The following is a 13,699-nucleotide window of genomic DNA, read 5'->3' on the forward strand; positions in this document are numbered from 1 at the left end:
CATAACGAAATGAAGGCAGAAATAAAGATGTTCTTTGAAACCAATGAGAACAAAGATACAACATACCAGAATCTCTGGGACACATTTAAAGCAGTGTGTAGAGGGAAATTTATAGCACTAAATGCCCACAAGAGAAAGCAGGAAAGATCTAAAATTGACACTCTAACATCGCAATTAAAAGAACTAGAGAAGCAAGAGCAAACACATTCGAAAGCTAGCAGAAGGCAAGAAATAACTAAGATCAGAGCAGAACTGAAGGAGATAGAGACACAAAAAACCCTCCAAAAAATCAATGAATCCAGGAGTTGGTTTTTTGAAAAGATCAACAAAATTGACAGACCACTAGCAAGACTAATAAAGAAGAAAAGAGAGAAGAATCAAATCGACGCAATTAAAAATGATAAAGGGGATATCACCACCGACCCCACAGAAATACAAACTACCATCAGAGAATACTATAAACACCTCTACGCAAATAAACTGGAAAATCTAGAAGAAATGGATAATTTCCTGGACACTTACACTCTTCCAAGACTAAACCAGGAAGAAGTTGAATCCCTGAATAGACCAATAGCAGGCTCTGAAATTGAGGCAATAATTAATAGCCTACCAACCAAAAAAAGTCCAGGACCAGATGGATTCACAGCTGAATTCTACCAGAGGTACAAGGAGGAGCTGGTACCATTCCTTCTGAAACTATTCCAATCAATAGAAAAAGAGGGAATCCTCCCTAACTCATTTTATGAGGCCAACATCATCCTGATACCAAAGCCTGGCAGAGACACAACAAAAAAAGAGAATTTTAGACCAATATCCCTGATGAACATCGATGCAAAAATCCTCAATAAAATACTGGCAAACCGGATTCAGCAGCACATCAAAAAGCTTATCCACCATGATCAAGTGGGCTTCATCCCTGGGATGCAAGGCTGGTTCAACATTCGCAAATCAATAAACATAATCCAGCATATAAACAGAACCAAAGACAAGAACCACATCATTATCTCAATAGATGCAGAAAAGGCTTTTGATAAAATTCAACAGCCCTTCATGCTAAAAACGCTCAATAAATTCGGTATTGATGGAACGTACCTCAAAATCATAAGAGCTATTTATGACAAACCCACAGCCAATATCATACTGAATGGGCAAAAACTGGAAAAATTCCCTTTGAAAACTGGCACAAGACAGGGATGCCCTCTCTCACCACTCCTATTCAACATAGTGTTGGAAGTTCTGGCTAGGGCAATCAGGCAAGAGAAAGAAATCAAGGGGATTCAGTTAGGAAAAGAAGAAGTCAAATTGTCCCTCTTTGCAGACGACATGATTGTATATTTAGAAAACCCCATTGTCTCAGCCCAAAATCTCCTTAAGCTGATCAGCAACTTCAGCAAAGTCTCAGGATACAAAATTAATGTGCAAAAATCACAAGCATTCTTATACACCAGTGACAGTCAAACAGAGAGCCAAATCAGGAATGAACTTCCATTCACAATTGCTTCAAAGAGAATAAAATACCTAGGAATCCAACTTACAAGGGATGTAAAGGACCTCTTCAAGGAGAACTACAAACCACTGCTCAGTGAAATCAAAGAGGACACAAACAAATGGAAGAACATACCATGCTCATGGATAGGAAGAATCAATATCGTGAAAATGGCCATACTGCCCAAGGTAATTTATAGATTCAATGCCATCCCCATCAAGCTACCAATGAGCTTCTTCACAGAATTGGAAAAAACTGCTTTAAAGTTCATATGGAACCAAAAAAGAGCCCGCATCTCCAAGACAATCCTAAGTCAAAAGAACAAAGCTGGAGGCATCACGCTACCTGACTTCAAACTATACTACAAGGCTACAGTAACCAAAACAGCATGGTACTGGTACCAAAACAGAGATATAGACCAATGGAACAGAACAGAGTCCTCAGAAATAATACCACACATCTACAGCCATCTGATCTTTGACAAACCTGAGAGAAACAAGAAATGGGGAAAGGATTCCCTATTTAATAAATGGTGCTGGGAAAACTGGCTAGCCATAAGTAGAAAGCTGAAACTGGATCCTTTCCTTACTCCTTATACAAAAATTAATTCAAGATGGATTAGAGACTTAAATGTTAGACCTAATACCATAAAAATCCTAGAGGAAAACCTAGGTAGTACCATTCAGGACATAGGCATGGGCAAAGACTTCATGTCTAAAACACCAAAAGCAACGGCAGCAAAAGCCAAAATTGACAAATGGGATCTCATCAAACTAAAGAGCTTCTGCACAGCAAAAGAAACTATCATCAGAGTGAGCAGGCAACCTACAGAATGGGAGAAAATTTTTGCAATCTACTCATCTGACAAAGGGCTAATATCCAGAACCTACAAAGAACTCAAACAAATTTACAAGAAAAAAACAAACAACCCCATCCAAAAGTGGGCAAAGGATATGAACAGACATTTCTCAAAAGAAGACATTCATACAGCCAACAGTCACATGAAAAAATGCTCATCATCACTGGCCATCAGAGAAATGCAAATCAAAACCACAATGAGATACCATCTCACACCAGTTAGAATGGCGATCATTCAAAAGTCAGGAAACAACAGGTGCTGGAGAGGATGTGGAGAAATAGGAACACTTTTACACTGTTGGTGGGATTGTAAACTAGTTCAACCATTATGGAAAACAGTATGGCGATTCCTCAAGGATCTAGAACTAGATGTACCATATGACCCAGCCATCCCATTACTGGGTATATACCCAAAGGATTATAAATTATGCTGCTATAAGGACACATGCACACGTATGTTTATTGCAGCACTATTCACAATAGCAAAGACTTGGAATCAACCCAAATGTCCATCAGTGACAGATTGGATTAAGAAAATGTGGCACATATACACCATGGAATACTATGCAGCCATAAAAAAGGATGAGTTTGTGTCCTTTGTAGGGACATGGATGCAGCTGGAAACCATCATTCTTAGCAAACTATCACAAGAACAGAAAACCAAACACCGCATGTTCTCACTCGTAGGTGGGAACTGAACAATGAGATCACTTGGACTCGGGAAGGGGAACATCACACACCGGGGCCTATCATGGGGAGGGGGGAGGGGGGAGGGGGGAGGGATTGCATTGGGAGTTATACCTGATGTAAATGACGAGTTGATGGGTGCAGCACACCAACATGGCACAAGTATACATATGTAGCAAACCTGCACGTTGTGCACATGTACCCTACAACTTGAAGTTTAATATTAATAAATAAATTTAAAAAAAAAAAAAAAAAAAAAAAAAAAAAAAAAGAAATAAAATTTAAAAGTAGTATGAAAAACTAAGAAGCATTAATGGATTAACTTAACCAAGCATATGTACAACCTTTATGATGACATTTTTACAACACTATAAAGTCGTAGAAGACCATCTGAATAAATGGAAATCCATTCCAACAAATAATGCAAAGATGCAAATTATCTCCTAATTAATCTATAAATTTAATACAATGTCAATCAAAATTTCAGCTGTAGTTGAGAAACTTGAAACTTACTCTAAAATCTATATGGAAAAATAACATACACCTAAGTAAATCCTGAATAAAAGAGGTTTGTTCTTCAAATATTAAGACAACTTTCAAGCCTATGATAATAAAAATAATATGATATTGTTTCAGTAACTGAATAGACAAATAGAATAGATTGGAGACTGATTAATGTATTTAAAGAAACTAAACATGAAATAATGATGGCAAAGCAACTCAAAGGAGGGATCGTCGAATGGTTTAGAAGATGGTATTAATAACAATTTCTATATAAAGAAAAATTAAAAATGGATCTCTAGCTGATAGCATATAAAAATGCAAACTCTGGTCTGATTACAGATTTGAATGTGAAAAAGGAAACTTATAAATTTAACAGAAGATAATGCAGCAGAATGTCTTTGTGTCCAAGGGTTGGGAAGAACTTGATAAACAAAATTTCAAAAGCACAAACTATGAGGCCAAAATTCCATCGATTTGATCACATTACATCAAGGATTTCTGTTCAACAAAGGATATCACACACAAAGTTAACAAACCGGGAAAAGATATCTGCCATGTTTAAATCATAGAAGGGATTAATGACTAAAATATAGCAACTACGGAAAATAAAAAGGACAGCATCTAGAAACCCCAATTCACCAGCTAATTTCTTAACCATCAAAATAAATACAGAATTAGAAAACTACTCACCCTTTCCACTTTATCGGGCTGGTCCAAGCTACCATCATCTCTTACCTGAATTAATCCAGCCACCTTTGCCACTACTTACTGTATAACTCACTCCTTGAGTGATCTCATCCATATTATGACTTTAAATATCATCTACATGCTGATGACTCTCAAATTTCATTAAATTAAGATAGCTAGATCTGCAGCACAGACCCTCTACTAACTCACATATCCAGCTTACCCAGTTGCAGGCATAGGTCAACTTACCACATGGAAAGGGGCAGTGCAATAGGGAGTGCTGAGATAAAAGAAACAGTAATCCTGCCCACTGGTAAGACATTTCCAGAGAACATTTTAGGTTCTGACTAATCAAATTAACATCTTTCTTGTCTCAAGCTGATGGAGGTAGAAGGCAGATGTGTGCAGTTAGTAATAGACTAGCATTATCTGTATTCCCATTGCTATTGACAAAGGCAGAAGCGTGGGTCTGTTTCATGAATGTTTGTTTTGTCCTATTGATTTTTATTTACAGTATCATGTCACTTTAATTATTGTATCTTCATCTTCATAATATGCTATACTACTGGGTTATGCTAGTATGATTTCATTAGTATTTTTTTAAGTGTTTTGACTCTTCTTGCTCAGGTATTCTTTATTTTTCCAAATGAACTTTGCATACAATAATTTCATTGCAGTACAAAAATATATCCAGTTGTAGTTATACAAAATAATAAAATACCTAGGAATAATAAAAATACCTAGTAAAAATTTTAACCAAAGAGATGAAAGATCTCTACAATGAAAACTACAAACACTGATGAAAGAAATTGAAGAGGATATAAACAAATGAAAAAAATCAAAATAATTAATATCATTAAAATGACCATATTGTCCAAAGCAATCTGCAGATTCAATGCAATTCCTCTAAAAATATCAATGTCATACTCAACAAAACTTTTCAAAAATTTGAACATTTATATGACACCAAAAAAGAGCCCAAATAGCCAAAGCAGTCCTGAGCCATAAACAAATAAACAAATAAACCACTGGAGGCATTACATTACCTGACTTCAAAATATATTAAAAGGCTATGGTAACCAAAACAGCATGGTATAAAAATAGACACATAGACCAATGAAACAGAATAGAAAATCCAAAAATATTGCCACATATTTACAATCAACTGATCTTTGACAAAACTGACAAAAAGTTACATTGGAGAAGGAATATCCTCTTTAGTAAATAGTGCTGAGAAAATTGGATAGCCACATGCAGAAGAATAAAACTGGACCTCTCTCACCATATACAAAATTATCTTACAATGGATTAAAGACTAAAATGTCAGATGTGAAACTATAAAAATAGCAGAAGAAAACTGGAGAGAAACTCTCCTGAACATTGGTTGAGTCAAAGAATTGATGACCTCAAAAGTACAGTTAATAAAAGCAAAAATAGGCAAATGGGACTATATTTAACTAAATATTGCACAGTAAAGGAAATAACAGAGTGAAAAGACAACCTGTTGAATGGGAGAAAACAATTACAAAGTATTCATTTGGCAGGGGACTAATACTAGAATACCAAGAAACTCAAGCAAGTTAAAAGGAAAAAAAACACATTAAAAAGTGGGTAAAAGACATGAATAGACATTTCTCAAAATAAGACATACAAATGGCCAACAGGTATATGAAAACATGCTCAACATTACTAATTATCAGAGAAATGCACATTAAAACCACAATGACAGATCATCTTATCCTAGTCAGAATGGCTATTACTAAAAAGACAAAAAATAATAATAATAACAGATGCTGGCAAGGATGCAGAGAAAAGGGAACTCTTACACACTATTGGTGGAAATGTAAACTAGTGGAGGCACTATAAAACATGGTACAAAAGCTTCTAAAAAAACTAAAAATTACTATTCAATCCAGCAATGTCACTAATAGATATTTACCCAAATGAAAAGAAATCAATATATCAAAGGAATACCTGCACTTATATATTTCTTGTAGCATTATTCACAATAGCAAATATATGAAATCAACCTGTGTTCATCAAGGGATGAATGGATAAAGAAAATGTGGTATATATACACAATGGAACACTATTCAGCCATAAAAAAGAATGAAATCATATCATCTGCAGCAACATGGATGGAAATGGAGGTCATTATCTTAAGTAAAATAAATCAGACCCAAAAAGACAAATATTGCATTTTCTCACTTATATGTAATAACTAAAACCTTTGATCATATGGAAATAAAGAGTGGAAAGGTAGATAACGGAGACTGGGAAGGGTGGTGAGTGTTAAAGAAAGGGAAAGATGAAGAAAACTGATTTAAAGGGTAAAAATATACAGTAAAATGGAATGAATTCAATGTCTGATAGCAGATTAAGATTACTATACTTAATAAAAATATATTATACTCGGATGATGGGCACTATACATATTCTCACTTGATCATTATACGTAATATACATGTAACAAAATTTCTCACATACTCTTTAAATTTGTACAAATAAAATAAAATATCCAACTGTGATTGGATATAGTAGTTAGAACTACTTTAAACCTATACATTATTTAAGATAGATTACCTCCTCTTAAATAGTAGTATGTTCCAAAGTTTCATTCTCAGCTAATATCATTGTCACTTTACACACTATCTCACTGGGTGATTACATACATATCATGATTTCAACTATCATCCATTGTAATTACTTACAACTGCTAAACCTCTATGTCTATCCCAGGTGTCTCTTCCAAGTTACAGATCCATATCTCAAACTGATGATAATCTCCTATCCATACAGCTGTCTCATTTCCACCTGGAGTGTGTTGGCATGACCTTGGCTCACTGCAGCCTCCATTCCTGGGTTCAAGAGATTCTCCTGACTAAACCTCCTGAGCAGCTGGGACTGCAGGTGCACGCCACTGCACCCAGCTAATTTTTGTATTTTTGGTAGAGATGAGGGTTCACCATGTTGACCAGGCTAGTCTTGAACTCCTGACCTCAAGTGATCCACCCGCCTCAGCCCCTCAAAATGCTGGGATTATAGGAATAAGCTACCACTCCAGTCTGAAGTACATAATTTTTAAAGGAATAATCCAGAAGCCTGAAGCAGAGGTGATGCATGTCCTTTGTTCTTTCACTAAGTGTCCCCACTCACCAGGCTCAGCAGCCAGTGGCCAGCCGGTAGTAGATTCTAGCACTCCATGAGCATGAACAGAGTAGGGGCGGCTGGCATTATTCTTGAATACCACAGTCAGGATATCACCAACTTCTCCTTTGATAAGTGGACCTAATGTAAACAAAAATAAGTAAATAAAGTTTCATTAATGAAGGAGTAGGACAGGGAACATTAAAGAAAGGGACATACATGGGCACTTCATAGAATTAGGAGTTTACCCTGAAAAAACATCCTTCTAAGACCTAGAAGGCATGGCTGGCTCCATTTTTAGATTCAGAAGTCCTTAAACTGTTACTATTACCCACAGGATGAAGGTACTTCAACGACAAGATTATACTTTCAATTACCTCCACTTTTCCCACCCCTACCCTCTATCTATAACAGCCCTAAGGTCTAAAGAATCAAGGTGCTGTGGAATCATTGATGATAAGCAGTGATAAGTTTGGCAGACAATATAGAATTGAGAGGATCTCTTCAGGAGTCAATGAGTCCCTTCTGTACCATAACCAGAATAAGGGGGAAAACACCTAAAGCAATAGTTAAACAGGGGTACAATGAAAAAACTGATTCCTTGTATATATATATTTTTTTCACTTTTTGATGTTCCTAAGTTCTCCTGCCCCTAGCATTTATTACAACTTATCATCCTCAGAAACTCATACCTTGAAGATATAGAAAACCCAGTAAAACCTGGTTCATGTTGCAGCAGAATTCATGATTTCCTTCCTCCTCCTTCACTGTTTATTGTTGTGATTGCTTCATAAAATATTCCATAATTCCAGTGTATCATATGAAAACACTGAGAATGGGGAATAGTGAGGCCATCCTGGTACAACATAGCTGCCCTAGGTGCAGATCAGGCTGTTAAACATTAGGAGGGAAGTGGAATTCCCTTACCCAAGATTCCCAAGTGTTCTTCTGGTCCAGTCCTTGGCCGAGGGATCCTGAATGTACCATCAGTGTATTCCCTGAATACAGCTTTCTTGTATCTGGAACCCAGGAGCCCATCCTTGTTGTTCAGGAAAATGTAACCATAACTAGAGGAATCCAAAGAGTACTATCAGCACCTGGCCATCCACCCCTCATTTTCATTTGAATATTTATGGGGAAGCTAAGTCAGAACCAGCTTCATGTCACAGATAGAAAAAAAAAAGGGGGGATATATTTCTTTTTTTCTTTTTAAAAAATTTTATTTATTATTATTTTTTTTTTAGAGGGAGTTTCGCTCTTGTTGCCTAGGCTGGAGTGCAATGGCACGATCTCGGCTCACCACAACCTCCGCCTCCCAGGTTCAAGCGATTCTTCTGTCTCAGCCTCCAGAATAGCTGGGATTACAGGCATGCGCCCCCATGCCCGGCTAATTTTTGTATTTTTTAGTAGAGATGGGGTTTCTCCATGTTGGTCAGGCTGGTTTTGAACTCCTGACTTCAGGTGATTCACCCACCTTGGCCTGTCAAGGTGTTGGGATTACAGGCGTGAGCCACCACGCCTGGTCCCTATTTCTTCTAATGTCAGACTTCTCACCACATTGGCTGCATAACCACAATTAAAGATGGCAGGTATGCCATACACGGTGGCTCATGCCTGCAATCCCAGCACTTTGGGATGCTAAGGCAGGTAGACTGCTTAAGCTCAGGAGTTTAAGACCAGCCTGGGCAACATGGCAAAACCCCATCTCTACTAAAAATAAAAATTAAAAAAATTAGCTGGGTGTAGTGGCTTGTGCCTGTAATCCCAACTACTTGGTTGACTGAGGCACAAGAATCCCTTGAACCTGGGAGGCAGAGGTTGCTGTGAGCCAAGATCATGCCACTGCACTCCAGCCTGGGCAACAGAGTGAGGCTTTGTCAAAAAAAAGAAAAAAGAAAAAAGGATGGCAGGTTTCCTTGTTTGCCATCATCCAGATAGAAATTTGGTATATAATTAATACTACAAGAGAACTGAGCTAAGAATCAGAAGCCACAGGCTTTAGCTGCAGCCCTAATGATGTCTTGATGAAATTAGTTTTACAAAAGGGCAAGGTACAAGGTGGCAGGAAAGCATTAACTATGGTGAGACATAGGAAGGGAATGAAATCTTACAGATTTTATCCTTATAGGATTCTGTCTAGTTTACAAACAGATTTATCATTTGACATTTCTAATAGGCCTATGGGGTTTAGGTACGTGCCAGAGGTGTAATCAGTTGCACAGAGATGACAGGATTTATTCTACAAGAGACATTGTTAGCCAGAAAGTGAGCCAGGATGTAGATTCAAGCCTGCTGCTCCTTCCCTCCCTCCTTTTCTAGTCCTGTTCTTTCATCTTATACAGCATAATTTTCAAGATGAGTATACCCAGGCTCAGAGAGAGGAAGTCACTTTTTAAAATTTCCAAAAACTGAAACAATTCAGAAGCAAAATCAAATAACCCCATTAAAAATGGGCAAGAAATGGGTGTGGCGGGGTGTGCCTGTAGTCCCAGCTACTTGGGAGACCAAGGCAGGAGAATTGCTTGAACCCGGGAGGCGGGGGTTGCAGTGAGCCAAGATCAAGCCACTGCACTCCAGCCTGCGTGAGAAAGTGAGACTCCATCTCAAAAAAAAAAGGCAAGAAAAATAAATCATTCTACCAAAAAGACACATGCACTCATATGTTCATCACAGCACTATTCACAATAGCAAAGACACAGAATCAACCTAGGTGCCCATCAATGGTGGACTGGATAAAGGAAATGTGGTACTTATAAACCATGGAATTCTACACAGACTTTAAAAAGAATGAAATTATGTCTTTTTCAGCAACATGGATATAGCTGGAGGCCATTAATTTCTCAGCAAATGAATGCAGGAACAGTAACCAAAAATGTTCTCACTTATACATTGGGTACTTATGGACATAAAGATGGCAACAATAGAACCTGGGATGGGGGGCAAGGGTTGAAAACCTATTGGGTACTATGCTTACTACCTATGAGATGGGATCTGTACCCCAAAACTCAGCATCACATAATACACCCATGTAACAAACCTGCACAGGTACCCCCATACCTAAAATAAAAGTTGAAATTAATTAAAAGAAAGATTTAACAAGAGACACTAGGGATTACTAAAGGGGGACGGGAGGATGGGGAAAATGGTTGAAAAACTAACTATTGGATAGTATGCTCACTACCTGGATGACAGGATCATTTATACTCTAAAACAGCATTGCACAATATACCCGTGTAACAAACCTACACATGTACTCCCTGAATCTAAAATAAAAGTCCAAATAATTTTAAAAAGTATTCTCACTTGGCCTTACCAGAATGCTAGCAACTAATAATACATTTTTTAAAAACTGATGTAAATATCTCTTTTCCGGTTTCTTTATTTTTTTAATTAAAGGATCGGAATAGGAACAGCTCCAGTGTCCAACTCCCAGCGCGAGTGACACAGAAGACCAGTGATTTCTGCATTTTCAACTGAGGTACTGGGTTCATCTCACTAGGGAGTGCCGGACAATCGGTGCTGGTCAGCTGCTGCAGCCCGACCAGCGAGAGCTGAAGCAGGGCGAGGCATTGCCTCACCTGGGAAGTGCAAGGGGGAAGGGAATCCCTTTTCCTAGCCAGGGGAACTGAGACACACAACACCTGGAAAATCGGGTAACTCCCACCCCAATACAGCGCTTTAAGGAAACGGGCACTCCAGGAGATTATACCCCACACCTGGCCGGGAGGGTCCCATGCCCATGGAGCATCCCTCATTGCTAGCACAGCAGTCTGTGATCTACCAGAAAGGCAGCAGTGAGGCTGCGGGAGGGGCGCCCGCCATTGCTGGGGCTTCAGTAGGTAAACAAAGCCACTGGGAAGCTCGAACTGGGTGGAGCTCACAGCAGCTCAAGGAAACCTGCCTGTCTCTGTAGACTTCACCTCTGGGGACAGGGCACAGTAAACAATAACAAACGCAGCAGAAACCTCTGCAGATGCAAACGACTCTGTATGACAGCTTTGAAGAGAGCAGTGGATCTCCCAACACAGAGGTTGAGATCTGAGAAGGGACAGATTGCCTGCTCAAGTGGGTCCCTGACCTCTGAGTAGCCCAACTGGGAGACATCTCCCACTAGGGGCAGTCTGACACCCCACACCTCACAGGGTGGAGTACACCCCTGAGAGGAAGCTTCCAAAGCAAGAATCAGACAGGTACACTCGCTGTTCAGCAATATTCTATCTTCTGCAGCCTCTGCTGCTGATACCCAGGCAAACAGGGTCTGGAGTGGACCTCAAGCAATCTCCAACAGACCTACAGCTGAGGGTCCTGACTGTTAGAAGGAAAACTATCAAACAGGAAGGACACCTACACCAAAACCCCATCAGTACGTCACCATCAGCAAAGACCAGAGGCAGATAAAACCACAAAGATGGGGAAAAAGGAGGGCAGAAAAGCTGGAAATTCAAAAAATAAGAGCACATCTGCCCCGGCAAAGGAGCGCAGCTCATCGCCAGCAACGGATCAAAGCTGGACCGAGAATGACTTTGACGAGATGAGAGAAGAAGGCTTCAGTCCATCAAATTTCTCAGAGTTAAAGGAAGAATTACGTACCCAGTGCAAAGAAACTAAAAATCTTGAAAAAAGAGTGGAAGAATTGATGGCTAGAGTAATTAATGCAGAGAAGGTCATAAACGAAATGAAAGAGATGAAAACCATGACACGAGAAATACGTGACAAATGCACAAGCTTCAGTAACTGATTCGATCAACTGGAAGAAAGAGTATCAGCGATTGAGGATCAAATGAACGAAATGAAGCGAGAAGAGAAACCAAAAGAAAAAAGAAGAAAAAGAAATGAACAAAGCCTGCAAGAAGTATGGGATTATGTAAAAAGACCAAATCTACGTCTGATTGTGGTGCCTGAAAGTGAGGGGGAAAATGGAACCAAGTTGGAAAACACTCTTCAGGATATCATCCAGGAGAACTTCCCCAACCTAGTAGGGCAGGCCAACATTCAAATCCAGGAAATACAGAGAACGCCACAAAGATACTCCTCGAGAAGAGCAACTCCACGACACATAATTGCCAGATTCACCAAAGTTGAAATGAAGGAAAAAATCTTAAGGGCAGCCAGAGGGAAAGGTCGGGTTACCCACAAAGGGAAGCCCATCAGACTAACAGCAGATCTCTCGGCAGAAACTCTACAAGCCAGAAGAGAGTGGGGGCCAACATTCAACATTCTTAAAGAAAATAATTTTAAACCCAGAATTTCATATCCAGCCAAACTAAGTTTCAAAAGTGAAGGAGAAATAAAATCCTTTACAGACAAGCAAATGCTTAGAGATTTTGTCACCACTAGGCCTGCCTTACAAGAGATCCTCAAGGAAGCACTAAACATGGAACGGAACAACTGGTACCAGCCATTGCAAAAACATGCCAAAATGTAAAGACCATCAAGGCTAGGAAGAAACTGCATTAACTAACGAGCAAAATAACCAGTTAATATCATAATGGCAGGATCAAGTTCACACATAACAATATTAACCTTAAATGTAAATGGACTAAATGCTCCAAATAAAAGATACAGGCTGGCAAACTGGATAAAGAGTCAAGACCCATCAGTCTGCTGTATGCAGGAGACCCATCTCACATGCAGAGACATACATAGGCTCAAAATAAAGGGATGGAGGAAGATTTACCAAGCAAATGGAGAACAAAAAAAAGCAGGGGTGGCAATACTAGTCTCTGATAAAACAGACTTTAAACTATCAAAGATCAAAAGAGACAAAGAAGGCCATTACATAATGGTAAAGATATCAATTCAACAGGAAGAGCTAACTATCCTAAATATATATGCACCCAATACAGGAGCACCCAGATTCATAAAGCAAGTCCTTAGAGACTTACAAAGAGACTTAGACTCCCATACAATAATAATGGAAGACTTCAACACTCCACTGTCAACATTAGACAGATCAACGAGACAGAAAGTTAACAAGGATATCGAGGAATTGAACTCATCTCTGCAGCAACCAGACCTAATAGGCATCTATAGAACTCTCCACCCCAAATCAACAGAATATACATTCTTCTCAGCACCACATCGCACTTATTCCAAAATTGACCACATAATTGGAAGTAAAGCACTCCTCAGCAAATGTACAAGAACAGAAATTATAACAAACTGTCTCTCAGACCACAGTGCAATCAAACTAGAACTCAGGACTAAGAAACTCCATCAAAACCGCTCAACTACATGGAAACTGAACAACCTGCTCCTGAATGACTACTGGGTACATAACGAAATGAAGGCAGAAAAAAAGATGTTCTTTGAAACCAATGAGAACAAAGA

At 38.9% G+C, this 13,699-nt stretch overlaps 1 protein-coding gene across 2 annotated transcripts in view; it reads right to left on the reverse strand.

Moving 5' to 3' along the window:
* The window catches only part of HEPH (hephaestin), a 105,386-nt gene that overhangs the window by 50,287 nt on the left and 41,400 nt on the right, over window positions 1–13,699 (reverse strand). For both annotated transcript variants that reach the window (XM_007991929.3, XM_007991928.3), the window contains exons 14-15: window positions 8,297–8,436; window positions 7,379–7,510 (exon numbers count right to left, since the gene is read on the reverse strand). In XM_007991929.3, the coding sequence (XP_007990120.1) occupies window positions 7,379–7,510; window positions 8,297–8,436 (272 nt within the window). The remainder of the gene's footprint in view (window positions 1–7,378; window positions 7,511–8,296; window positions 8,437–13,699) is intronic.

Source organism: Chlorocebus sabaeus, chromosome X (assembly GCF_047675955.1).
Source record: "Chlorocebus sabaeus isolate Y175 chromosome X, mChlSab1.0.hap1, whole genome shotgun sequence".
Classification (NCBI taxonomy): domain Eukaryota; kingdom Metazoa; phylum Chordata; class Mammalia; order Primates; family Cercopithecidae; genus Chlorocebus; species Chlorocebus sabaeus.